We start from the raw sequence: 27,406 nt of genomic DNA, 5'->3' as shown, positions 1-27,406 counted from the left end.
AACACAAAAGATCCTGAATAGCCAAAGCAATCTTGAGAACGAAAAATGGAGCTGGAGGAATCAGGTTCCCTGACTTCAGACTATACTACAAAACTACAGTAATCAAGATAGTATGGTACTGGCACAAAAACAGAAAGATAGATCTATGGAACAGGATAGAAAGCTCAGAGATAAACCCACGCACATATGGTCACCTTATCTTTGATAAAGGAGGCAGGAATGTACAGTGGAGAAAGGACAGCCTCTTCAATAAGTGGTGCTGGGAAAACTGGACAGGTACATGTAAAAGTATGAGATTAGATCACTCCCTAACAACATACACAAAAATAAGCTCAAGATGGATTAAAGACCTAAATGTAAGGCCAGAAACAATCAAACTCTTAGAGGAAAACATAGGCAGAACACTCTGTGACATAAATCACAGCAAGATCCTTTTTGACCCACCTCCTAGAGAAATGGAAATAAAAACAAAAATAAACAAATGGGACCTAATGAAACTTCAAAGCTTTTGCACAACTAAGGAAACCATAAACAAGACCAAAAGACAACCCTCAGAATGGGAAAAAATATTTGCAAATGAAGCAACTGACAAAGGATTAATCTCCAAAATTTATAAGCAGCTCATGCAGCTCAATAACAAAGAAAACAAACAACCCAATCCAAAAAATGGGCAGAAGATCTATACAGACATTTCTCGAAGAAGATATACAGACTGCCAACAAACACATGAAAGAATGCTCAACATCATTAATCATTAGAGAAATGCAAATCCAAACTACAATGAGATATCATCTCACACCAGTCAGAATGGCCATCATCAAAAAATCTAGAAACAATAAATGCTGGAGAGGGTGTGGAGAAAAGGGAACACTCTTGCACTGCTGGAGGGAATGTGAATTTTTACAGCCACTATGGAGAACAGTATGGAGGTTCCTTAAAAAGCTACCAATAGAACTACCATACGACCCAGCAATCCCACTACTGGGCATATACCCTGAGAAAACCCATAATTCAAAAAGAGTCATGTACCAAAATGTTCACTGCAGCTCTATTTACAATAGTCCGGTGAAGGAAACAACCTAAGTGTCCATCATTGGATGAATGGGTAAAGAAGATGTGGCACATATATACAATGGAGTATTACTCAGCCATAAGAAGAAAAGTAATTGAGCTATTTGTAATGAGGTGGATGGAGCTAGAGTCTGTCATACAGAGTGAAGGAAGTCAGAAAGAGAAAGACAAATACCGTATGCTAACACATATATATGGAATTTAAGAAAAAAAAGTCATGAAGAACCTAGGGGTAAGACAGTAATAAAGACACAGACCTACTACAGAATGGACTTGAGGATGTGGGGAGGGGGAAGGGTAAGCTGGGACAAAGCGAGAGAGTGTCATGGACATATATACACTACCAAACGTAAGGTAGATAGCTAGTGGGAAGCAGCCGCATAGCACAGGGAGATCAGCTCAGTGGTCTGTGATCACCTAGAGCGGTGGGATAGGGAGGGTGGGAGGGAGGGAGACGCAAGAGGGAAGAGATATGGGAACATATGTATATGTATAACTGATTCACTTTGTTATAAAGCAGAAACTAACACACCATTGTAAAGCAATTATACTCCAATAAAATGTAAAAAAAAAAAAAAAAAAAGACTTTTTGAAACAAAAACTGAGGGAATTTGTCACCAAGAGACCTGCCTTGCAAGAAATTTTAAAAGTTCTTCAGAGAAAAGAAAATAATATAGTTCATGATGACATATTTAAGATCATTTAAAAATAAAAATGGAGTAACTATTGTTCAGGCATCCAAAATGGATCCAGGTGGCTATTACGGATATGGTTTCAAACATGTTCCTGCATCACTGAGAACCTGAATTTTCTGAAGTGTATCAAACTCAGGGACACCACCAACCATTTTCAAAACAACATCTGCTAGCATCTACCAGCTGCATCCTTATGGTCTCAAGGTCTCCCCCTGTAAAATATGCAACCATTTTTGGACCCCAAATAACCCTTGCTTATCAAGCACCCTTAGTTCTTGACAGCTCCCATCCTAATTCTTGACAAACAACTATGTAACTTTATGGTTTCACCTCCATTTTCCATTTACTCCATTCAAGTACTTCTTGAATATGTGTCTCCCGGGCTATAGTCCTCAGCTTGGCTTGAATAAAACTCTCTTCTGTTCCTTATTATAGATTGTTTACTGATTATTTGTGTTGACACTCAGAAACTTGGATCTACATAAAGAAGGACTGTTTGTAAAGGAATACATGAAGGTAAAATAAAATATTTTATTTTTCTTATTCATAATTAATAGATAATTTGTTCAAAATTATAATAACAATGTATTTGGTGGTTATAGGTTATGGGTAAGTGAAATTAATGACAACAGTGTCTTAAGGGATGGGAAAAAGGGATGGGGAATACTCTATTTATAAGGTACTTGCACTATGTGTGACGTGGTATAGTGTTATCTGAAAGTCACTTGGATTAGTTGTAAATTTACATTGCAGACTCTAGGGCAACCATTGAGAATGGTAAAAAAATAAATAAATAACTGTTATGCTAAAAGAGGAGATAAATGGCATAATATGAAATGATCAATTAAAATTAGAGAAATGGAAAAACAGAGGAAATAAAAAAATGGAACAAAGAACAAGGGCAGTGAACAAAAAAATAATAAATATGATAGATATTAATCCAAATATAGCAATAATCATTTTTAATGTCAATGATATAAATATAGCAATTAAAGGACTGAGACTGTCAGACTGTCAGGGTGGATAAATAAACACAATCCAACTGTTATCTATAATAAACTTACTTTAAGTATAAAGATGCAGACAGATTAAATGCAAAGGCATAGAGAAAAATACATCATATTATCAATAATCAAAGGACCCTGTAATAGTTACATTAATTCCAGACAAAGCAGATTGAAGAGCAAGGAAAATTATCAGGAATAAAGACAGGCATTACATAACCACAAAGGGGTCAATTTTCCAGGAAGACATCGCAATCCTTGATACGCATGCACCTATCAATACAGCATCAAAATATGTGAGGCAAATACTGATAGAACTGCAAAAAAAGAACAGATGAATCTGCTATTATAGTTGGAGACTTCAACACCCCTCTATCAGTAATGGACAGATACAGTAGGCAGAAAGTCAGTAAGAACAGAGTCGAACTGAACAGAACCACCAATCAACTGAATTATCATTGACATTTATAGAATACTTCATCCAACAATAGCAGAATACACATTCTTCTCAAGATTATACAGAACATTCACCAAGACAGACCACATTTCTGGGCTGTAAAATACACCTTAACAAACCTAAAAGAATAGAAATTATACAAAGTATGCTCTCAAGACACAATGGAATTAAACTACAAATCAAAAACAGAAAGATGGTTGGGGAACCCCCAAATACTAGAGGATTAAATAGAACATTTCTAAATAATACATAGGCAAAGAAGAAATCTCAAGAGAAATTAAACACTTTGAATTAAATCAGAATGAAAATGTAACTTATTAAAATTTGTGGGATTCAGTAAAAGCAGTGCTTAGAGGGAAGTTTATGGCACTGAATTCACATATTCGAAAAGAATTATCTAACATCAGTAACCTAAACTTCCACCATAGAATACTAGAAGAAGATGAAATTAAATCCAAAGTAAGCCCAATGAAAATAATGAAAATTAGACTTGAAAGCAATAAAATTAGAAACAGAAAATCAATAGAGAAAATAACTGAAACCAAAAGCTGGTTCTTTGAAAAGTTCAATAAAATCGATAAACCTTTAGACAGGTTAACTAAGGAAAAGGAGGGATGGGGGAGAGGGAGGAGAGAGAGAGAGAGTGGGAGAGAGAAAAAGATATATATAGATATAGATATATATATAGAGAGAGAGAGAGGAAGAGAGGGAAAAAACACAAAGCACTAATATCAGTAATGAAAGAGAAGTCATCACTACCACTAATGATCCCCATGGACCCCAAGGATAATAAAATAATATTATAAACAAGCCTATACCCACAAATTTGTTAACTTAGATGAATGGACCAAGTCCTTAAAAGACACAATCTCCTAAAACTCACCCAAGAAGAAATCTATAATCTGAATAGATCTATTATCTATTAAAGAAATTTAATTAATAAGTAATAACCTACCAAAGCAGAAAACATCAGGCCCAGATGGGTTTCATTCTACAAAAAATTCAAGGAAAAAATAATATCAATTCTTGACAATCCATTTCTAAAAATCAAAGCAGAGGACATATTTCCCAACTCATTATATGAGACCAGCATTATCCTAACACTAAACCTAGACAAAAACTTAGTCTTTATGAAAAAAGACTAAGTCCAATATCTCTCATGAACATGTATGCAAAAATTCTCAAGAAACTATTAGCAAATAATATCCAACAATGTATAAAAAATATTAGCAAATAATATCCAACAGTATACTTGGCTATACATATCATATAGCCAAGTATAATTTATTCCAGGTATGCAAAGAGGGTTCAACATTTGACAATCAATTAATGTAATCTATCCTATTAACAGACTAAGTAAAAAAAATAATATAATCATACCTATATATGCAGAAAAAGCACTTGACATAAACCAACACCTATGATGATAAAAATTCTCAGCAAACTGGGAATAGAGGAGGATTTCTTCAACTTGATAAAGAATATCTACAAAAACCTACAGTTAGCATCATACTTAATGGTGAGAAACCAGATGCTGTCCTGCTAAGATCAGGAGTAAGGCAAGAATGTTCCTTCTCACTACTCCTACTGGACAGCATACTGGAAGTCCTAGATAGTGCAATAAGGCAAGAAAAGGAAATAAAAGGTGTACTTACTGGAAAGGAAGATATAAAACTGCCTTTTTTGCAAATTATACGCTTGTCAACATAGATAATTCCAAAGGATCAACAAGAGCAATAATAACCAAAAAGAAAAAAAAAACCCTCCTGGAACAAATAAGAAATTATAACAAGGTTATAGGATACAAGGTTAATATACAAAACTCAACTGCTTTCTTGTATAACAACAATGAATAATTAGAATTTGAAAATAAAAACACAATACATTTATATTAGCACCAATAATATGTAAAATCCTTAAGTGTCAGTCTAACAAAATATATACAAGACCAATATGAGAAAAAGTACAAAACTCTGATGAAAGAAATCAAAGAAGTTTTAAATATATGGAGAAATATTCCATGTACCTGAATAGAAAGACTCAATATCATCGAGATGTTAGTTCTTCCCAAATTGTTTATACATTATAAGCATTTCCAGTCAAAATCCTGGCAAATTATTCTGTAAATATCCACAAACTGATTCTAAAGTTTATATAGAAAGGCAAAAGCTCCAGAAGACTCAAGACAATATTACATACAAAGAAATTCAGAGGACTGACACTACTCAACTTCAAGACTTACTATAAAGCTTCAGTATTTAAGACAGTGTGTTATTGGCAAAGAACAGATAAATAGAAGAATGGAATAAAGATACAGGGCCCAGAAGTAGATCCACACAAATACAGTCAACTGATGTTCAACAAAGAAGCAAAGGCGATTCGATATAGAAAAGACAGTCTTTTTAACAAATGGTGCTAGAACAAATGGACATTCACATTTAGAAAAATGAATCCAGACACAGACCACAAGATTTTCACAAAAATTAACTCAAAATGGATCACAGACCTAAATGTAAAATGCAAAACTAAAACTTCTGGAGATAACATAGGAGAAAATCTGCTTGACCTTGGGTTTGGTAATGTTTTTTCCGATATAACACCAAAGAATGACCCATGGAAGAAATATTGACAAATTGGAATTCATTAAGATAAAAAACTACTTCTTTTTTTTAATATCTATATTAGAGTATAATTGCTTTACAATGGTGTGTTAGTTTCTGCTTTATAACAAAGTAAATCAGGTATACATATACATATGTCCCCATATCTCTTTCCTCCTGCATCTCGCTCCCTCCCACCCGCCCTATCCCACCCCTGTAGGTGGTCACAAAGCACCCAGCTGAACTCCCTGTGCTATGCGGCTGCTTCCCACTAGCTATCAATTTTACATTTGGTAGTGTATATATGTCCATGACACTCTCTCACTTTGTCCCAGCTTACCCTTCCCCCTCCCCGTATCCTCAAGTCCATTCTCCAGTAGGACTGCGTCTTTATTCCTGTCTTGCCCCTAGGTTCTTCTGACCAATTTCTTTCTTTTTTTAGATTCCTTATATATGTGTTAGCACACGGTATTTGTTTATCTCTTTCTGACTTACTTGACTCTGCATGACAGTCTCTCGGTCCATCCACCTCACTACAAATAACTCAGTTTCGTTTCTTTTTCTGGCTGAGTAATATTCCATTGTATACATGTGCCACATCTTCTTCATCCATTCGTCTGTTGATGGACACTTAGGTTGCTTCCATGTCCTGGCTATTGTAAATAGAGCTGCAATGAACATTTTGGTACATGACTCTTTTTGAATTATGGTTTTCTCAGGGTATATGCCCAGTAGTGGGATTGCTGGGTCGTATGGTAGTTCTATTTTTAGTTTTTTAAGGAACCTCCATACTATTCTCCATAGTGGCTGTACCAATTCACATTCCCACCAACAGTGCAAGAGGGTTCCCTTTTCTCCACACCCTCTCCAGCATTTATTGTTTGTAGATTTTTCGATGATGGCCATTCTGACTGGTGTGAGATGGTATCTCATTGTAGTTTGGATTTGTATTTCTCTAATGATTAATGATGTTGAGCATTCTTTCATGTGTTTGTTGGCAGTCTGTATATCTTCTTTGGAGAAATGTCTACCTAGGTCTTCTGCCCATTTCTGGATTGGGTTGTTTGTTTTTTTTGTTATTGAGCTGCATGAGCTGCTTATAAATTTTGGAAATTAATCCTTTGTCAGTTGCTTCATTTGCAAATATTTTCTCCCATTCTGAGGGTTGTCTTTTGGTCTTGTTTATGGTTTCCTTTGCTGTGCAAAAGCTTTGAAGTTTCATTAGGTCCCATTTGTTTACTTTTGTTTTTATTTCCATTTCTCTAGGAGGTGGGTCAAAAAGGATCTTGCTGTGATTGATGTCATAGAGTGTTCTGCCTATGTTTTCCTCTAAGGGTTTTATAGTGTCTGGTCTTACATTTAGGTCTTTAATCCATTTTGAGTTTATTTTTGTGTATGGTGTTAGGGAGTGTTCTAATTTCATTCTTGTACATGTAGCTGTCCAGTTTTCCCAGCACCACTTATTGAAAAGGCTGTCTTTTCCCCACTGTATATTGTTGCCTCCTTTATCAAAGATAAGGTGACCACAGGTGCGTGGGTTTATCTCTGGGCTTTCTATCCTGTTCCATTGATCTATATTTCTATTTTTGTGCCAGTACCGTACTGTCTTGATTACTGTAGCTTTGTAGTATAGTCGGAAGTCAGGGAGCCTGATTCCTCCAGCTCCATTTTTCGTTCTCAAGATTGCTTTGGCTATTCGGGGTCTTTTGTGTTTCCATACAAACTGTGAAATTTTTTGTTCTAGTTCTGTGAAAAATACCAGTGGTAGTTTGATAGGGATTGCATTGAATCTGTAGATTGCTTTGGGTAGTAGAGTCATTTTCACAATGTTGATTCTTCCAATCCAAGAACATGGTATATCTCTCCATCTATTTGTATCATCTTTAATTTCTTTCATCAGTGTCTTATAATTTTCTGCATATAGGTCTTTTGTCTCCTTCGGTAGGTTTATTCCTAGATATTTTATTATTTTTGTTGCAATGGTAAATGGGAGTGTTTTCTTAATTTCACTTTCAGATTTTTCATCATTAGTGTATGGGAACGCCAGAGATTTCTGTGCATTAATTTTGTATCCTGCTACCTTACCGAATTCATTGATTAGCTCTAGTAGTTAAAAAACTACTTCTCTGTGAAAGACACTGTTAAGAGAATGAAAAGACAGGTTAAAGACTAGAAGAAAATATTTTTGAAATACATATCTGATTAAGGAGTGGTATCCAAAATATATAAAGAACTCTAAATTCAATAATAAAAAAAAATAGACAAAAGATCTGAACAGACACCCCACCAAGGAAGAGAAAGATGGAAAATAAGCATATGAAAAGATGCTAAACAACATATGTTATTAAGGAACTGCAAATTAAAACAAGGTACTACTACACACCTATTAAAATAGCTAAAATCCAAAACACTGATAACACCAAATGTTGGCCAGGGGGTGAAGCAAAAGGAATTCCCATGATAAAGCCACTTTGAAGAGACTTTGGAATTTCTTACAAAACTGAACACAAATTTATCATAATATCCAGGAACAGCGCCCGCTGGTATTTAGGCAAATCAGTTGAAAATTACATTCACATAAAATCTGCACCTGAATGTTTACAGCATCTTTATTTATAACTGCTGAAACTTGCAAGTGACAGTAAAATGATCATTGGTTTCCAGGGGTCTGGGGAGAGGAAAGTTGAGATCAGTAGAGGCAGTACAAGAGATTCTTAGGGCAGTGAAACTATTGTGTATGATATAGTACAGGTGGATACATGCCATTATACCTTTGTCCAAACCCACTGAAGGTACAACACAAAACATGAACTCTAATGTAAACTATGGGCTACAGTAATGTATCAGTACTGGCTCATCCATTGTATCAAATGTATTACACAACTTGTACTAATGCAAGATATGTGTATGAAACTGTGTATGTGTGGAGAGGGAGTGATGAGGAGATACATGGGAGCTCTAGATCTGCTGTTCCATTTTTCTGTAAACCTAAAATCACTCTAAAAAGTAAAGTCTATTAATTTGTTGATAAAAAATAGAAAACTATAGACTGAAAACATTCTGTGTAATATCCAATATAGGCTATTAAGAAACAATGTTTGTACAGAATCACACATATGTATTCAAACAATAATCACCCAACCAAATCATCTGCTTAATCTTTTTGGCTTCACAGAGGCAGTCAATGAAAGGCAGAAAATCACTCTTCAATGGACTTGCCAAGTTACAACACATAAACCAGAAAGAAGCATCAAAGATAAAATATGCTCATTTGTGAGTCGAATGGGAAAAAGAAAAAAAAACAATCATCACATTACTTTGCTCTGAAATAGCAGAGGTAGTCTCTGAGCCAGCTGTGGATCCTAAGAAAACAGTAACTGATGCTAATGATCAATTCTAGCAATGAGTATTTCATTGTTTGGTAATTCCAGTACTACTGAAAGGCATCTTAATTTGGAAGAAATTTGGTAATATATCAGTGATTTCATTTAAGACCTTTCAGGAGAAAAGTAAACAGTTACTACTTTTAACATATTTCTATGATTTACATCAAGATAAGACCATGTAAAGTAAAACAATTACAAATAATTTTGAAGCCTAAACTATTGTTTTTTGGGTTTTTTTTTTTTTTTTTTTTTTTTTTTTTGCGGTACATGGGCCTCTCACTGTTGTGGCCTCTCCTGCTGCGGAGCACAGGCACCGGACGCGCAGGCTCAGCGGCCATGATTCATGGGCCCAGCCGCTCCGCGGCATGTGGGATCCTCCCGGACCGGGGCACGAACCCGTGTCCCCTGCATCGGCAGGCAGACTCTCAACCAGTGCGCCACCAGGGAAGCCCTAAACTATTGTTTTTAAAAGTTTTAGTCCATTCCCTCTATAGGTTTACAATTCTAATTATTGCTGTGCAAGTTAATATTTTTAATCAAATCAATGCCAAAGAAAACATTCTTGGATTAACTTATTGGTATTATCACTACTATAAAATATCTATAATTCAGATGTAAAAGAACCTGCTTAATCATCGAAACAAACCAGAAACAATTTTAAAAAACGTAAACATGAAGAACAATAAATATTTACATAATTTGAGAGTGAACTTGAATTTTTATCATTATAATAAATGGTTTAGTCTTTTATTACTGTAGTAACAAAAGACCAATTTTTTTATGGAAGGAAAGATTCTTTAAATTCTATAGTGCTTTACAATTTTCAAAAATTTTACACATACGGTTTCATATAATCCCATAATAACCCCGTTTTTCCCCTACCCCTGTATTGCCCCTACCCCTTCCTTCTCCCCCACTGGTAACCACTAGTTTGCCTTCCATAGGTAGGTGTCTGCTTCTTTTTTGTTTTATTCACTAGTTTGTTGTATTTTTTACATTCCACATATAAGTGATACCATATGGTATTTATTTTTGTCTGACTTATCTCATTTAGCATAATGCCCTCTGAATCCATCCACGTTGCTACAAATGGCAGAATTTCATTCTTTTTTATGGCTGAGCTATATTCCATTATATATATGCACACCACACCTTCTTTATCTATTCATTTGTTGATGGATAGTTATGGCACAAGATCTATTTCTTTAAGTGACATATTGATAGAATAGATATGTGAAAATACATGACTTATCCTATATGGTTGCACTACTACGCTAATTACACCAGAGTTCAGAGCACTGCTGGCCTAGACTCTAAAATACTTATACTTGAAATTGAAAACTTCTCAAATGAAACTTTTAAAAACTCAAATCGCAAACCTGATTACAATTTTCCTGTTGTAGAACATCATGAAGAAATCTTATAAAATTACACTGTAAAATATTTAAGTGAATCAAAGATATAAACACTGAAGGCCTCCTACCTTAATGTAGCATTTTTTCCGTCACTTCTTGTACACCAAACCTGGCGGGTTTGGTAACCTATCTCTATGTCGCAGGACTTGGAATGGTGATGTGCCTTGTAACTTTGGTGTCTAAAGGTGACCAGCTCCTTCGAATCAGAGCTAAAATCCAGAACGGTTCTTCCACTTAGGTTAAGTTCTTTGAGACGAGGCAGTCGACATTTACTCCACGGTCCAACTTTAAGGCTAAACATATATTCCTCTGCCCCAGGAGGACAGGAAATGGGAGCATCACAGGCTCTTGACTCAGTCAGGCTGGGACACTGCAACCCTCCATAGAGAGGGGGGGCAATGGCTGAGCGAGTTCTATGCTGTAACTGCTTCCCACATCCCTTGCTACACCTGGACCACTGTGAGAACTCAGAGACCACACAATCCCGCGGGCAAGGGATGAGACAAGCTTGTTCCGTGGGGGGCTGAGGGGCAAAGTGTTCACATATCTCATTCACAGCCACGGTTCTGTTCAGCTTCTGAACACAACGCACCGTCCGGTGCTGCAGCCCATGCTGGGCTGTCACGCACTCTGTAGCCCGAGGTCTGGCTTGCCCCAGGGCGGGAGGAACAAGCACACAGTGGTGCCAATCAGAAACCTCCCACTGGAAGAGGTTTCTGTGCCAGTCACAGACTCGGAAGCAGCTTCTTTCCTTCGGAGGCCTATTGTTCTCATCACAGTTAGACAGGTGACTCGTCCACCCTTCAAAATGGAAACACCAAAGAGCACGACTCTGGAATCCTCCTGGCCCACAGTCACCTGTACACCTTCCCCAGGGGCCTGTAGGCAGAAAGACAAGGGTGTCAGTTACTCCAAGATTCCACACCACCATCCACACAAAAACGGGTCAATCTGCACACCTCCTGACACAACCAGTGTGCAATTATGAATTATGATGAAAAATATAACTGAGTGGCTAAAAATGTGGATTCTACATCAGTTGGCCCTTCTTGAAATCCCCAATCCGTCTCTTACAGCAGTATCAACTTGGATGAATTACTTCAACTTTCTAAGCCTTAGTTTCCTACATAAGGGAGAAGATAATAAAAGCACTGACTTATAAAGATGTTCTGAGGATCAGTGACATAATGCGATGGGAAGTAGACAATACACATTTAATAAATGATTGGTCTCGTTATAATTATTATGTTCCAAAGCCTATATACCTAACTCAATATTAATACTTTCTCGTTAGGCAGAGTTTCATCTAAAAGAAAAGCCCTAAATCCAGGATTTTAATCAACTAGGATTTTTCATGTTTCCAGTCCTTCAGCTCACACCTTAAGTAGCTCAGAAGAGAAATACATTTTTAAAAATAGCTTGCAAAGCATCCTAAATATATTTTCACTTTCCAAATAGCTCTCCTCAGCTCTGGTTTTTGCTTGCAGAGTGAATTGCGTGAAAAAGAAAAATCTGATACAGAGGGGTGGGGTGTGGGGAGAAGGTAAGTTAATAAAAGAAGCAGCAGTACTGCACTGTCTCTGGAAATTCTGCCCCGACAATCCTTGAAATATACTTGTTGGGTAAAGCTTCCAATGTTAGCTTGTAATATGCCAAATCTTTTCATTAATGAATTAGTTTTGTGAGAGAGGGTTCAAAAGATGGACAGATGAAAGAGCTACCCACTGATTTTTTTTTTTTTTTTTTTTTTTTGTATCTAATCTATAGACATACCAGCTGGCCTCATCCAGAAGGCTGATCATCTATCTTTCCAGGAGGACAGCAAGTAATCACATTTTGTGTCAATGGAAAAAAAAAAAAAAAGTTTCCTCCCTTTTGCTTTACTTAAAAATGTAATATGAGCCTGAAAAAAGTGTATCAGCTTAACCATGTTACGTTTAACCCTTTACTAGGTTTGTGATCATCATAAAGGCATTTCACACCCCGAGAAACATTTTAATTTACACAGGGCGAAAGAAAGAAGGTGCAGTCTTTCTTTCCTTCCCCAAATCTGATCAAACCCCAAATGCGACTTAATTACTTCCTGGACTGTATTTTCATGCACATCCAGTACATTTCTAGGAGCAATAAATGTGTACACAGGCACGTGCATTTAGGAAGAGACGTGCCTCCCCAGAGAAACAAGTATTTGCACTTGGGGCCACGTGCTTCAATGAGGATCTCTCACTTTAGGAGGACAACAGTTTTGGGGTTCTAATGTACACAGTCCTCCTGGTTCTTCCTCCCAGCCCTGTTCTGGGTGTGCAAACCTGCTGTTCTAGGCAATACCATGTTAGGTACAGTGCCGATGATTTCTGTCTCCTTTCAGTGACCCCACGCTAGAGTCTCCTCTTGATGAAATGGACAGAGGAGTTTTACTGCATTAAGTCAGCCCATAGTCACCAAAATGCCTTTGGGTTTGCCCACACTCTTCCCTAGGTGAGTTATCCCAGCACTGCCTGCTCAGGGTACAGTAAGTGCACATGGAAAGTGCGGCTTTCAGCACAGGATGATTCAATCAACCATCCTTAATTCTGATGATTTCCTCTTCAATCACCCACAGTTTAGTACTCTGCAAAATGAGAAGTTCATTGTTACATGACAGCTATTTGCAGGCTCCACATGTCTAGATGTTCTGGAGCAGTTTCAGGTCCAGTATGCCATTCCTTATCCGAATCTCAGACCACGCATGAAAATGTTTATTATTACCAAAAACAAAACCAGGTTACTCGGTAAAGGACTATTTCAAAAAACACATGGTTGCAGAAAACTTTAAAAATCTAAAATCAGTCTTGACTTATCTAGGAATTTGGGAATAATATATACACACTACTATATATAAAATAGATAACCAATAAGGACCAATAAGGACTGACTGTACAGCACGGGGCACTGTGGTCAATATTTTATAATAATCTATAAGGAAAAAGAATCTGAAAAAGAATATGTATATAAAGAATATATATTCAGCTTATATATATATATTATATATATATATATATATAACTGAACCACTTTGCTGTATACCTGAAACTAACACACTGTAAATAACTGTACTTCAATTAAAAAAATAAAATAAAATCAGTCTTGAATGATATAAAACAGTTATTGGTTAAAATGAAAACAAAGTTTTTTTGTAAAGCACTGGGTTTTAAAATATAGGCTGTCAGTTTCTCTCTGTTTAGGTACCAAATACACTCAGCTCTCTACTTAGTATTTGTTCACGTAAATGAAAGAATATAAGACCAAGAGCGTGGAGTCCCTTCTAACCAATCTTGAAAAGCTAACATTAATCAATCTAGAATATCTTACAAAGTGATCCTTATTCTTACTTTTAAAACATCTGATTAGCACATTTTCTTATTATTAATATTCTGTTGTCTTCTTCTAAGTTTTTGCCTACTTTCAAAATTGTTAAGGTAGCTCTTTTTTATTTGAAATCATTAATATTTTAGACTGTATAAATTACTATTCTTCCCTCAGCTTTCATATCTCCATCAATACAGAATTTCACCAAACAGCCAAATTTTTTTCTAGATCAATGGAAGACAAAATATAACTATTAAGAAATAATTACTACCATTTGTTAAAGGCTAGCAGTGGTGTGCTGGGCTTGGCTGCTACCAGGGGACTGTTAAATATTCAGGAACGTTACCAGGTTGTTGTTAAATCATTCATGATTTAAAATCAGCCATGGTGGGAGTATTTACACCACATTACAAATCAAGTCACATCAAGGCTTTTTTTTCTTTTAAAACAGAGAGACAGCTGGTTTATAGTACACCAATGGTGATTTCACAGGTGCCTCCCTTCCTTCCTTCCTTCCTTCCTTATCACAATCCCATGAGGTGGGGCTAGTTTGCTCATTTTATCAGTTGTGGAAAATGAAACTCAGAAGTTACAATGCACACCCAAGGTTACACAGCTAGGGCACGCTAGGCTAGAATGGGACTCCAGATCTGTGGGACCCCAAGCATGGGCTCTTGGCCTGCATTTGAAAAGTGTCTTTTCTAGGGTGTGCATTGGTATGTGTGATCCTACGATCACAAGGCAGATCCGTTTGTTCGCTTAGCTATGATCTCTCCTATTTGTTTGTTAATATTCCTTTGGATATGAGTAGAACAAGTCATCAAGGTGGTGTGTGTGCCACGATTTCCCCCTCTTGACCCTAGAAATTTAGGGCAGCGGCTCTTGCATAGTAAGACACAAGTGTGTTTATAAACATTAGTCAGTGCATTTAGGAAGGCACAGTCAAGGGAGAATAGTTTTTCCACATGTTAAAGCGAACTCTGCAGACCACTGAAAAACATGTGAATAACAGGCAAACGTAAAGTGAATTGGGTATGCTTGGAATGAATGAAAAACAAATTGCAAACAAGACGTCCAAGATACAGACAAGACCTCTCAGCAACTGACCTAGAACAATTTGCATTTCTCAGGCATGGAGAGAAAATGTGTTCCAGGATTTATTCAGTTGTGTTTGGAAATGAACTTTAAACACACACACACACACACACACACTCGCACACACACACACAATAGTGAAAATCACACAGCCCTGAGAGATTTTGCCATTTCAAAAAACATGCATATTGAAGTAATGAAATGTGACCTGCAGTTTGAAAAATCTTAAATCCCGTGTCCAAGTTCAGAAATAGAAGAGCCAATTAAAATTTTGAGCAGTTGCATGGAGAAAAAGAATATCACTTTTAAGTTTGACATATATATAAAACATATGGTTATATTTGGAATATAAATCTGAGATAAATAACCTAAAGAAACAAATAAGAAACCTATGTGTAAACAGCAGTCATTTTATACTTCTTAATTGGAAATAAGCCTCAAGTAATACAAATAAAACAAAATTTTCATTACTCTAGGAGATGGACCCTAAAAGATACTGCTGTGATTTATGTTAAAAAGTGTTCTGCTTATGTTTTCCTCTAAGAGTTTTATAGTATCCAGTCTTACATTTAGGTCTTTAATCCACCTTGAGTTTGAAGTTTCCTTAAAAAACTAAAAACAGAGCTACGATATATGATCCAGCAATCCCATTGCTGGGCATATATATGGAGAAATCCATAGTTCGAAAAGACACATGCACCCCAATGTTCATTGCAGCACTGTTTACAATTGCCAAGACATGGAAACAGCCTAAATGTCCATCAAAAGATGAATGGATAAAGAAGATGTGGTACATATATGCAATGGAATACTACTCAGCCATAAGAAAGAATGAAATAATGCCATTTGCAGCAACACAGATGGACCTAGAGATTATCATACTAAGTGAAGTAAGTCAGACAGAGAAAGACAAATATCATATGATATCAATTATATGTGGAATCTAAAAGATGATACAAATGAACTTACTTACAAAACAAACAGACTCACAGACTTAGAAAACAAACTTATGGTTACCAAAGGGGTAAGGGGGGTAGGGGGAGGAACAAATTAGGAGGTTGGGATTAACATATGCAACTATATGTAAAATACATAAACAACAAGGACTACTGTATAGCACAGGGAACTCTACTCAATACTCTGTAATAACCTATATGGGAAAAGAATCTGAAAAAGAATAGATATATGTATATGTATAACTGAATCCCTTTGCTGTACACCTGAAACTAACACAACATTGCAAATTAACTATACACCAATATAAAATAAAAATTTAAAACAGAAAAGAAAGAAAAACAAAATTTAGAACAATTAAAGGATTAAAAGTTTAATTATATACGTAATGGGGCTTTAAATTAACACTTGAAAACATTTCAATGGTATAATAGGAATAGTAATTTTATACTTGTTTATGTGCACAAAGATTATGTAAAAACACCATCCACCTGCAACTCACTATCCTTTCTATGAGATACGCACAGCTACTCTGGAATAAACTGTGAAGTATTTTAAGTCACATCAGTTTTAATTAACACGTTAACATTTTGGTTTAGTAAATATTTTGGACACGGAAGGGTAGCATCAGTGAATTCTCAGGTTACATTCACCTTTAAAACCGTGTGATTCCTCTTTTTTTGCCTGTGTTTTTGCAGAAAGTGCAAATCGGTGAATGCTCTAATGTAATATTCCTCTAGAAGCAGAAAAGTGCTGGCAAATTGTATTCTCTTAATTAAGTTATCCTTAAGTGGAGTAGTTTAGATGAATGTATCACCCAAACTAAATCATCACAGGTAAGGCAGCTCTCTGGATGCCTGAATTTTAGGTGTAGTAATCAGTAAGAAGCCTGCCACAAAGAAAAAAGAGTATTCCAGAGAACGGGGAATAAACATATTCCCAGGAGCTTTCACACAGTACTCGCCACTGTTTGAGGCAGCAACCCTGATTTAATACCATTCATGCAATAGGAAGAGATGGTTGCTTTATTTTTAATTTTTTTTTCAACCACAGCTTTTATTACGCTGACATTGCTTTATATTTAACTTGGGCAAGAGTACTGAGGAATGACATGAATGACAAACCCGAGCATTAGAGCCCTAAACAAATTACTGGTGGATAATTACTATGCCAAAGCTCTCAGAAGCCTCAGCATTATAAAATGTGACATAAAACAGCGCTGATCTACTTGTAAGATGACTCACCTCCAAGAAATGGCTTGAAATTTCTGTCATAATTTTCACATCTCAAAAAGCTTTCACACTGATCATGGAGGAATTAAAGTAATATCTCCATTACATAGTGGACAATTATCTAGGAAATCACACTTTCTAAAATACATCAAAGAACCCAAGGGATGAAAACAAAAGCAGCCAGCGAGCATTCATTCAGTGAAACAACCATTCTTCTTTACCTGCTAGTTGATTAGTAGTGTGTTAGACCCTGGGAATACAAAAATGAATGAGACGTGCCACGAGAACTGTGCACTAACTATAATGGCAACATGCTCATGAAGAGGACATCTGGCCACTCCCTCAGGCCTAGCTACACTGAGTTTGTTCACATTATTAACAATCTTAATTTGATTTCCCAGAGCTCATTAGATAGAAAGCAGCAAACCAGAAGTTGAGAGGGACTACTGGCGGCAGGTACACGGGTGAAAGTCAGAAGAGATGATAGTTCCTGAGTCTACATTTCAAAACCTATCATGATAATTAATAACGTCCACTAGCACGGGATGTATAAAGCCACCCAACACTTTCTAACCTCTCAGAGCAAACCTGCTTATTAGATATATCCATTTGTGAGTTATGCCTCTGACAGAAACAGACACACAACATCAAAAATGGAGAAACTGAAAAAAATATTTAATGGGAAGGAATTTAAACCCTAATGCATTTCATTTATTTCTTTTTTATTTTATTTTTTAAAATATTTTATTGGAGTATGGTTGATTTATAATGTTGTGTTAGTTTCAGGCATACAGCAAAGTGGATCAGTTATACAAATACATATATCCACTCTTTTTTAGATTCTTTTCCCATACAGGCTATTACAGAGTATTGAGTAGAGTTACATGTGCTATACGGTAGGTCCTTATTAGTTATGTATTTTATCTGTAATAGTGTGTATATATCAATCTCAATCTTCCAATTTATCCCTCTTCCCCCCTTGCCCCTTGGTAAGTTTTAAGTCTATCTCTATTTTGCAGATAAATTCATTTGTACCCTTTTTCTAGATTCCACATATAAGCAATATCATATGATATTTGTCTTTCTCTGTCTGAGATACTTCATTCAGTATAACAATCTCTAGGTCCATCCATGTTGCTGCAAATGGCATTATTTCATTCTTTTTTATGGCTGAGTAATATTCCATGGTATATATGTACCACATCTTCTTTAATTCCTCTGTTGTAAAAACAACAAGCACGTGGAGGTTTAACAATATGTTACTAAATAAACAACGGATCACTGAGGAAATCAAAAAATACCTAGAGACAAATGACAATGAAAACATGATGATCTGAAACCTGTGGGATGCAGTAAAAGCAGTTCTAAGAGGGAAGTTTAAGCAATACAATCTTACCTCAAGAAACAAGAAAAATCTCAAACAACCTAACCTTACACCTAAAGCAACTAGAGAACAAAGAACAAACAAAACCCAAAGTTAGTAGAAGGAAAGAAATCATAAAGATCAGAGCAGAAATAAATGCAACAGAGACAAAGAAAAAAATAGCAAAGATCAATGAAACTAAAAGCTGGTTCTCTTAGAGAAGATAAAATTGATAAGCCTGTAGCCAGACTCATCAAGAAAAAAAGGCAGAGGACTCAAATCAATAAAATTAGAATTGAAAAAGACATTACAATGTACACCACAGAAATACAAAGGATCATAAGAGACTACTACAGGCAACTATATGCCAATAAAATGGACAACCTAGAAGAAATGGACAAATTCTTAGAAAGGTACAACCTTCCAAGACTGAACCAGGAAGAAATGGAAAATATGAACATACCAATCACAAGCACTGAAATTAAAACTGTGATTAAAAATCTTCCAACAAACAAAAGTCCAGGACCAGATGGCTTCACAGGCGAATTCTATCAAATATTTAGAGAAGAGTTAACACCTACCCATCTGAAACTCTTCCAAAAAATTGCAGAGGAAGGAACACTCCCAAGCTCATTCTATGAGGCCACCATCACCCTGATACCAAAACCAGATAAAGATATCACAAAAAAAGAAAATTACAGGCCAATGTCACTGATGAACATCGACGCAAAAATCCCCAACAAAAAAACTAGCAAACTGAATCCAACAACACATTAAAAGGATCATATACCATGATCAAGTGGGATTTATCCCAGGGATGCAAGGATTTTTCAACATCCACAAATCAACCATGTGATACACCATATTAACAAATTGAAGAATAAAAACCATATGATCATCTCAGTAGATGCAGAAAAAGCTTTTGACAAAAGTCAACACCCATTTATGATGAAAACTCTCCAGAAAGTGGGCACAGAGGGAACCTACCTCAACATAATAAAGGCCATATACGACAAACCAACAGCAAACATCATTCTCAATAGTGAAAAACTGAAAGCATTTCCTCTAAGATCAGGAACAAGACAAGGATGTCCACTCTCACCACTATTATTCAACATAGTTTTGAAAGTCCTAGCCATGGCAATCAGAGAAGGAAAAGAAATAAAAGGAATACAAATTGGAAAAGAAGAAGTAAAACTGTCACTGTTTGCAGATGACATACTATACATAGAGAATCCTAAAGATGCCACCAGAAAACTACTAGAGCTAATCAATGAATTTGGTAAAGTTGCAGAATACAAAATTAATAAACAGAAATCTCTTGCATTCCTATACACTAACAATGAAAGATCAGAAAGAGAAATCAAGGAAACTATCTCATTTACCATCTCATCAAAAAGAATATCATTTTAAAAATTCCACTGCCCTTTTTACAGTAATCAAAAAAAATCCCTTATTAATACTAAAACTATTTTCAAGATACATATTTGTGGCCTGAAAAATAAATGTGCTAAAGAGTTCTAACAATTATCTTCAGAAAAATTTAACAGCAACAGTTAAGAGCTACCAAACATTATTTTCATAAGTATATAGATACACTTTTGAAGACAGTTCATGATTCCAAGTTCAAGACCACCACAGAGTATCTGGACTGAGTATTTATACTTCCAGTAAGCAGACATACTGCTGCTAACATCCCAAGCTCTTTTTGCATGATTGTGTTTTGTTTGACACCTAACAGCATGTTCTAAGTCTGTTTCATCACTGTGGACAGATATCTCTGTCACCTATCATTTATGATTATAAATTATTAGTTGCCAGTGGCTAGAACATCCATTAAAAGAATCCTGACAGCAGAGCAGATTAGAAATATATCTGAATGCCTAATCAGCTAATGCAAACACCACAGAGACAGAAAACCACCTTTTAAAAACTAGTTATCAAAAAAAAACACTATTTATCAGTATTTCTGGTTTCTAAAAATTCTGAATCCTAAAAGGGCATCTCAAACCTCATATACTTCACTGCGTCTTGACACAAAGTGGGTCTTTTCAGATTACTCAGATCTACAGCCTGCTAACCAGATAGATTGTGGGAATGGGAAGGAAATCTTATAGCCCACAGGTTTTGGAGGAGGAAAATGAAGTCCCGACAAATTCAAGGACTTGCTCAAGGTCACACAGTCATTTGGAGCAGAAATGGAATGACAGCTGCCTTCCAGAGGCCCAATCCAGTGATCTTTCCAGTATATCACACTAGCTTCCATTGTAACACTCTACAAATGTAAGGGAAGAAAAAGGGCTCCGTCAGTGGTTGTAATCCAAGGTGTAGGGGAGGGGAGGGAGGAAAAAGAGAACGAACAACTGGAAATTACATAAAAACACACATTGCACAAGCAAGGAACTGCCCGTAAATGCTGAGGGAATTTAGTCTCCTAGATTAGCACCTAGGAGCAGACAGCTGTTCCCAGGGGCCCTTCACAATTGATTATGTGAAATGGGATCCTTCCTGCCTCTGAATGCTTGAGAACACGGACAAAGCTACTGCTCAGGTACATCCAGCAAGGCTCAGGGGTTCAGCACACAAAGAAAGCTTCAGGCACCAATAAGAATGGTGTGTCCCTAGAATAAATATAGCAATAATAGCAACAGCTGGCATTTTTGAATACCTACTATCTTCCCCAAACCATATGCATATTACTGATATTGTTGTGCTTTGCTAGATGAAATCATGAAAGCCTGGGGTCAAAGAGCTTTCTCAAGGTAAACTGTTCGGGTGCCCTGACCAGAGCAGTTTCTGGCACTTATATCGACTCCAAATCTTTCCCACAATAATTGCAATTTAGAAGCCGTATCTCTTGAGCAAATGAAGCCTTGAACTGCCCATTGGGTAAAATATATTTAGGAGGGGATCCGTCCTGAGTGCAGCCGGTGTGAGGTGCTCGGGGTCCTGCCCTTCATCTCCTGCCTAAAGCCCCTCAGCCCTGCCTCAGTCCCAGCTCAATGGCCTGGCTCCCTGATGGCCCCGGAACACCTAGGGTACTGATACCTGTCAAGGGATATTGATGGGGTGTTCTCATCCTATAAATATGGCTCCACTCAACTTTGACTTTACTTACAACAAACGCTCCAGCTAAGCCCTCTCGATTCCCTAGAGAAGCTGAAGAAAATCATTTATTCAGCTGTTTTCTTTTTTGTTTTGTTTTGTTTTGTTTTTATTGGAGTATAATTGCTTTACCATGGTGCGTTTGTTTCTGCTTTATAACAAAGTGAATCAGTTATACATATACATATGTTCCTAACTGTCTTCCCTCTTGCGTCTCCATCCCTCCCACCCTCCCTATCCCACCCCTCCAGGCGGTCACAAAGCACCAAGCTGATCTCCCTGTGCTATGCGGCTGCTTCCCACTAGCTATCTACCTTAGGTTTGTTACTGTATATATGTCCATGCCTCTCTCTCACTTTGTCACAGCTCACCCTTCCCACTCCCCATATCCTCAAGTCTGTTCTCCAGTAGGTCTGTATCTTTATTCCTGTCTTAGCCTTAGGTTCTTCATGACTTTTCTTTTTCTTAAATTCCATATATATGTGTTAGCATACAGTATTTGTCTTTCTCTTTCTGACTTACTTCACTCTGTATGACAGACTCTAGGTCTATCCACCTCATTACAAATAGCTCAATTTCGGTTCTTTTTATGGCTGAGTAATATTCCATTGTATATATGTGCCACATCTTCTTTATCCATTCATCCGATGATGGGCACTTAGGTTGTTTCCACCTCTGGGCTATTGTAAATAGAGCTGCAATGAACATTTTGGTACATGACCCTTTTTGAATTATGGTTTTCTCAGGGTATATGCCCAGGAGTGGGATTGCTGGGTCATATGGTAGTTCTATTTGTAGTTTTCTAAGGAACCGCCATACTGTTCTCCACAGTGGCTGTATCAATTTACATTCCCACCAACAGTGTAAGAGGGTTCCCTTTTCTCCACACCCTCTCCAGCATTTATTGTTTCTAGATTTTTTGATGATGGCCATTCTGACTGGTGTGACATGATATCTCATTGTAGTTTTGATTTGCATTTCTCTAATGATTAATGATGTTGAGCATTCTTTCATGTGTTTGTTGGCAGTCTGTATATCTACTTTGGAGAAATGTCTATTTAGGTCTTCTGCCCATTTTTGGATTGGGTTGTTTTTTTGTTATTGAGCTGCATGAGCTGCTTGTATATTTTGGAGATTAATCCTCTGTCAGTTGCTTCATTTGCAAATATTTTCGCCCATTCTGAGGGTTGTCTTTTCATCTTGTTTATGGTTTCCTTTGCTGTGCAAAAGCTTTGAAGTTTCATTAGGTCCCATTTATTTTTGTTCTTATTTCCATTTCTCTGGGAGGTGGGTCAAAAAGGATCTTGCTGTGATTTATGTCATAGAGTGTTCTGCCTATGTTTTCCTCTAAGAGTTTGATAGTTTCTGGCCTTACATTTAGGTCTTTAATCCATTTTGAGCTGATTTTTGTGTATGGTGTTAGGGAGTGATCTAATCTCATACTTTTACATGTACCTGTCCAGTTGTCCCAGCACCACTTATTGAAGAGGCTGTCCTTTCTCCACTGTACATTCCTGCCTCCTTTATCAAAGATAACGTGACCGTATGTGCATGGGTTTATCTCTGGGCTTTCTATCCTGTTCCATTGATCTATCTTATTGTTTTTGTGCCAGTACCATACTATCTTGATTACTGTAGCTTTGTAGTATAGTCGGAAGTCCGGGAGCCTGATTCCTCCAGCTCCGTTTTTCTTTCTCAAGATTGCTTTGGCTATTCGGGGTCTTTTGTGTTTCCATACAAATTGTGAAATTTTTTGTTCTGGTTCTGTGAAAAATACCAGTAGTAGTTTGATAGGGATTGCATTGAATCTGTAGATTGCTTTGGGTAGTAGAGTCATTTTCACAATGTTGATTCTTCCAATCCAAGAACATGGTATATCTCTCCATCTATTTGTATCATCTTTAATTTCTTTCATCAGTGTCTTATAATTTTCTGCATACAGGTCTTTTGTCTCCTTAGGTAGGTTTATTCCTAGATATTTTATTCTTTTTCTTGCAATGGTAAATGGGAGTGTTTTCTTGATTTCACTTTCAGATTTTTCATCATTAGTGTACAGGAATGCCAGAGATTTCTGTGCATTAGTTTTGTATCATGCTACTTTACCAAATTCATTGATTAGCTCTAGTAGTTTTCTGGTAGCATCTTTAGGATTCTCTATGTATAGTATCATGTCATCTGCAAACAGTGACAGCTTTACTTCTTCTTTTCCGATTTGGATTCCTTTTATTTCCTTTTCTTCTCTGATTGCTGTGGCTAAAACTTCCAAAACTATGTTGAATAAGAGTGTGGAGAGTGGGTAACCTTGTCTTGTTCCTGATCTTAGTGGAAATGCTTTCAGTTTTGCACCACTGAGGACGATGTTGGCTGTGGGTTTGTCATATATGGCCTTTATTATGTTGAGGAAAGTTCCCTCTATGCCTACATTCTGCAGGGCTTTTATCATAAATGGGTGTTGAATTTTGTCGAAAGCTTTCTCTGCATCTATTGAGATGCCATATGGTTTCTCTGCTTCAATTTGTTAATATGGTTTATCTCATTGATTGTTTTGCGTATATTGAAGAATCCTTGCATTCCTGGGACAAACCCCACTTGATCATGGTGTATGATCCTTTTAATGTGCTGTTGGATTCTGTTTGCTAGTATTTTGTTGAGGATTTTTGCATCTATGTTCATCAGTGATATTGGCCTGTAGTTTTCTTTCCTTGTGACATCCTTGTCTGGTTTTGGTATCAAGGTGATGGTGGCTCGTAGAATGAGTTTGGGAGTGCTCCTCCCTCTGCTATATTTTGGAAGAGTTTGAGAAGGATAGGTGTTAGCTCTTCTCTAAATGTTTGATAGAATTCGCCTGTGAAGCCATCTGGGCCTGGGCTTTTGTTTGTTGGAAGATTTTTAATCACAGTTTCAATTTCAGTGCTTGTGATTGGTCTGTTCATATTTTCTATTTCTTCCTAATCCAGTCTTGGCAGGTTGTGCATTTCTAAGAATTTCTCCATTTCTTCCAGGGTGTCCATTTTATTGGCATAGAGTTGCTTGTAGTAATCTCTCATGATCTTTTGTATTTCTGCAGTGTCAGTTGTTACTTCTCCTTTTTCATTTCTAATTCTATTGATTTGAGTCTTCTCCCTTTTTTTCTTGATGAGTCTGGCTACTGGTTTATCAATTTTGTTTATCTTCTCAAAGAACCAGTTTTTAGTTTTATTGATCTTTGCTATCGTTTCCTCCATTTCTTTTTCATTTATTTCTGATCTGATTTTTATGATTTCTTTCCTTTTGCTAACATTGAGTTTTTTGTTCATCTTTCTCTAATTGCTTTAGGTGCAAGTTTAGGTTGTTTATTCGAGATGTTTCCTGTTTCTTAAGGTAGGAATGTATTGCTATAAACTTCCCTCCTAGAACTGCTTTTGTTGCATCCCACAGATTTTGGGTCATCATGACTCCATTGTCATTTGTTTCTAGATTTTTTAAAATTTACTCTTTGATTTCTCCAGTGATCACTTCGTTATTAAGTAATGTATTGTTTAGCCTCCATGTGTTTGTATTTTTTACAGATCTTTTCCTGTAATTTGTATCTAGTCTCATGGCATTGTGGTCGGAAAAGATACTTGATACAATTTCAATTTTCTTAAATTTATCAAGGCTTCATTTGTGACCCAAGATATGCTCTATCCTGAAGAATGTTCCATGAACACTTGAGAAAAATGTGTATTCTGCTGTTTTTGGATGAAATGTCCTATAAATATCAATTAAGTCCATCTTGTTTAATGTATCATTTAAAGTTTCTGTTTCCTTATTTATTTTCATTTTGGATTATCTGTCCATGGGTGAAAGTGGGGTGTTAAAGTCCCCTACTATGATTGTGTTACTGTCGATTTCCCCTTTTATGGCTGTTGGTATTTGCCTTATGTATTGAGGTGCTCCTATGTTGGGTGCATAAATATTTACAATTGTTATATCTTCTTCTTGGATCGATCCCTTGATCATTATGTAGTGTCCTTCTTTGTCTCTTCTAATAGTCTTTAAAGTCCATCTTGTCTGATATGAAAATTGCTACTCCAGCTTTCTTTTGGCTTCCATTTGCGTGGAATATCTTTTTCCATCCCCTCACTTTCAGTCTGTATGTGTCTCTAGGTCTGAAGTGGGTCTCTCGTAGACAGCAAATATCTGGGTCTTGTTTTTGTATCCAATCAGCCAATCTGTGTCTTTTGGTGGGAGCATTTAGTCCATTTATATTTAAGGTAATTATCGATATGTATGTACCTATTCCCATTTTCTTAATTGTTTTGGGATCGTTCTTATAGGTCTTTTCCTTCTCTTGTGTTTCTTGCCTAGAGAAGTTCCTTTAGCATTTGTTGTAAAGCTGGTTTGGTGGTGCTGAACTCTCTCAGCTTTTGCTTGTCTGTAAAGGTTTTAATTTCTCCATCAAATCTGAATGAGATCCTTGCTGGGTAGAGTAATCTTGGTTGCAGGTTTTTCTCCTTCATCACTTTAAATATGTCCTGCCAGTCCCCTCTGGCTTGCAGAGTTTCTGCTGAGAGGTCAGCTGTTAACCTTATGGGGATTCCCTTATGTGTTATTTGTTGTTTTTCCCTTGCTGCTTTTAATATGGTTTCTTTGTATTTAATTTTTGACAGTTTGATTAATATGTGTCTTGGCGTGTTTCTCCTTGGATTTATCCTGTATGGGACTCTCTGTGCTTCCTGAACTTGATTAACTATTTCCTTTCCCGTATTAGGGAAGTTTTCAACTATAATCTCTTCAAATATTTTCTCAGTCCCTTTCTTTTTCTCTTCTTCTTCTGGAACCGCTATAATTCAAATGTTGTTATGTTTAATGTTGTCCCAGAGGTCTCTGAGACTGTCCTCAGTTCTTTTCATTCTTTTTTCTTTATTCTGCTCTGCAGTAGTTATTTCCACTCTTTTATCTTCCAGGTCACTTATCCGTTCTTCGACCTCAGTTATTCTGCTATTGATCCAATCTAGAGTATTTCTAATTTCATTTATTGTGTTGTTCATCATTGTTTGTTTCATCTTTAGTTCTTCTAGGTCCTTGTTAAATGTTTCTTGCGTTTTGTCCATTCTTTTTCCAAGATTTTGGATCTTTACTATCATTATTCTGAATTCTTTTTCAGGTAGACTGCCTATTTCCTCTTCATTTGTTAGGTCTGGGGCGTTTTTATCTTGCTCCTTCATCTGCTGTGTGTTTTTCTGTCTTCTCATTTTGCTTATCTTACTGTGTTTGGGGTCTCCTTTTTGCAGGCTGCAGGTTCGTAGTTCCCGTTGTGTTTGGTGTCTGTCCCCAGTGGCTAAGGTTGGTTCAGTAGGTTTTGTAGGCTTCCTGGTGGAGGGGACTAGTGCCTGTGTTCTTGTGGATGAAGCTGGATCTTGTCTTTCTGGTGGGCAGGTCCACGTCTGGTGGTGTGTTTTGGGTGTCTGTGGACTTATTATGATTTTAGGCAGCCTCTCCGCTGATGGGTAGGGCTGTGTTCCTGTCTTGCTAGTTGTTTGGCATAGGATGTCCAGCACTGTAGCTTGCTGGTCGTTGAGTGAAGCTGGGTGCTGGTGTTGAGATGGAGATTTCTGGCAGATTTTCACCATTTGAAATTATGTGGAGCTGGGAGGTCTCTTGTGGACCAGTGTTCTGAAGTTGGCTCTCCCACCTCAGAGGCACAGCACTGACTCCTG

The 27,406-nt window shown here is 36.8% G+C and overlaps 1 protein-coding gene across 1 annotated transcript in view; it reads right to left on the bottom strand.

The window, feature by feature from the left end:
* Positions 1-27,406, bottom strand: part of THSD7B (thrombospondin type 1 domain containing 7B) — a gene marked incomplete at its 3' end in the record, with an annotated part of 763,972 nt that overhangs the window by 577,097 nt on the left and 159,469 nt on the right. The window contains exon 2 of the mRNA XM_082841629.1: positions 10,697-11,507. Coding sequence (XP_082697755.1) covers positions 10,697-11,507 — 811 coding nt within the window. The remainder of the gene's footprint in view (positions 1-10,696; positions 11,508-27,406) is intronic.

This window comes from Leucopleurus acutus, assembly GCF_964270905.1.
Source record: "Leucopleurus acutus genome assembly, chromosome: 6".
In the NCBI taxonomy this organism is placed as follows: Eukaryota; Metazoa; Chordata; class Mammalia; order Artiodactyla; family Delphinidae; genus Leucopleurus; species Leucopleurus acutus.
The sequence above is the reverse complement of the archived record's forward strand: the minus strand, read 5'-3'. Positions and strand labels throughout refer to the sequence as shown.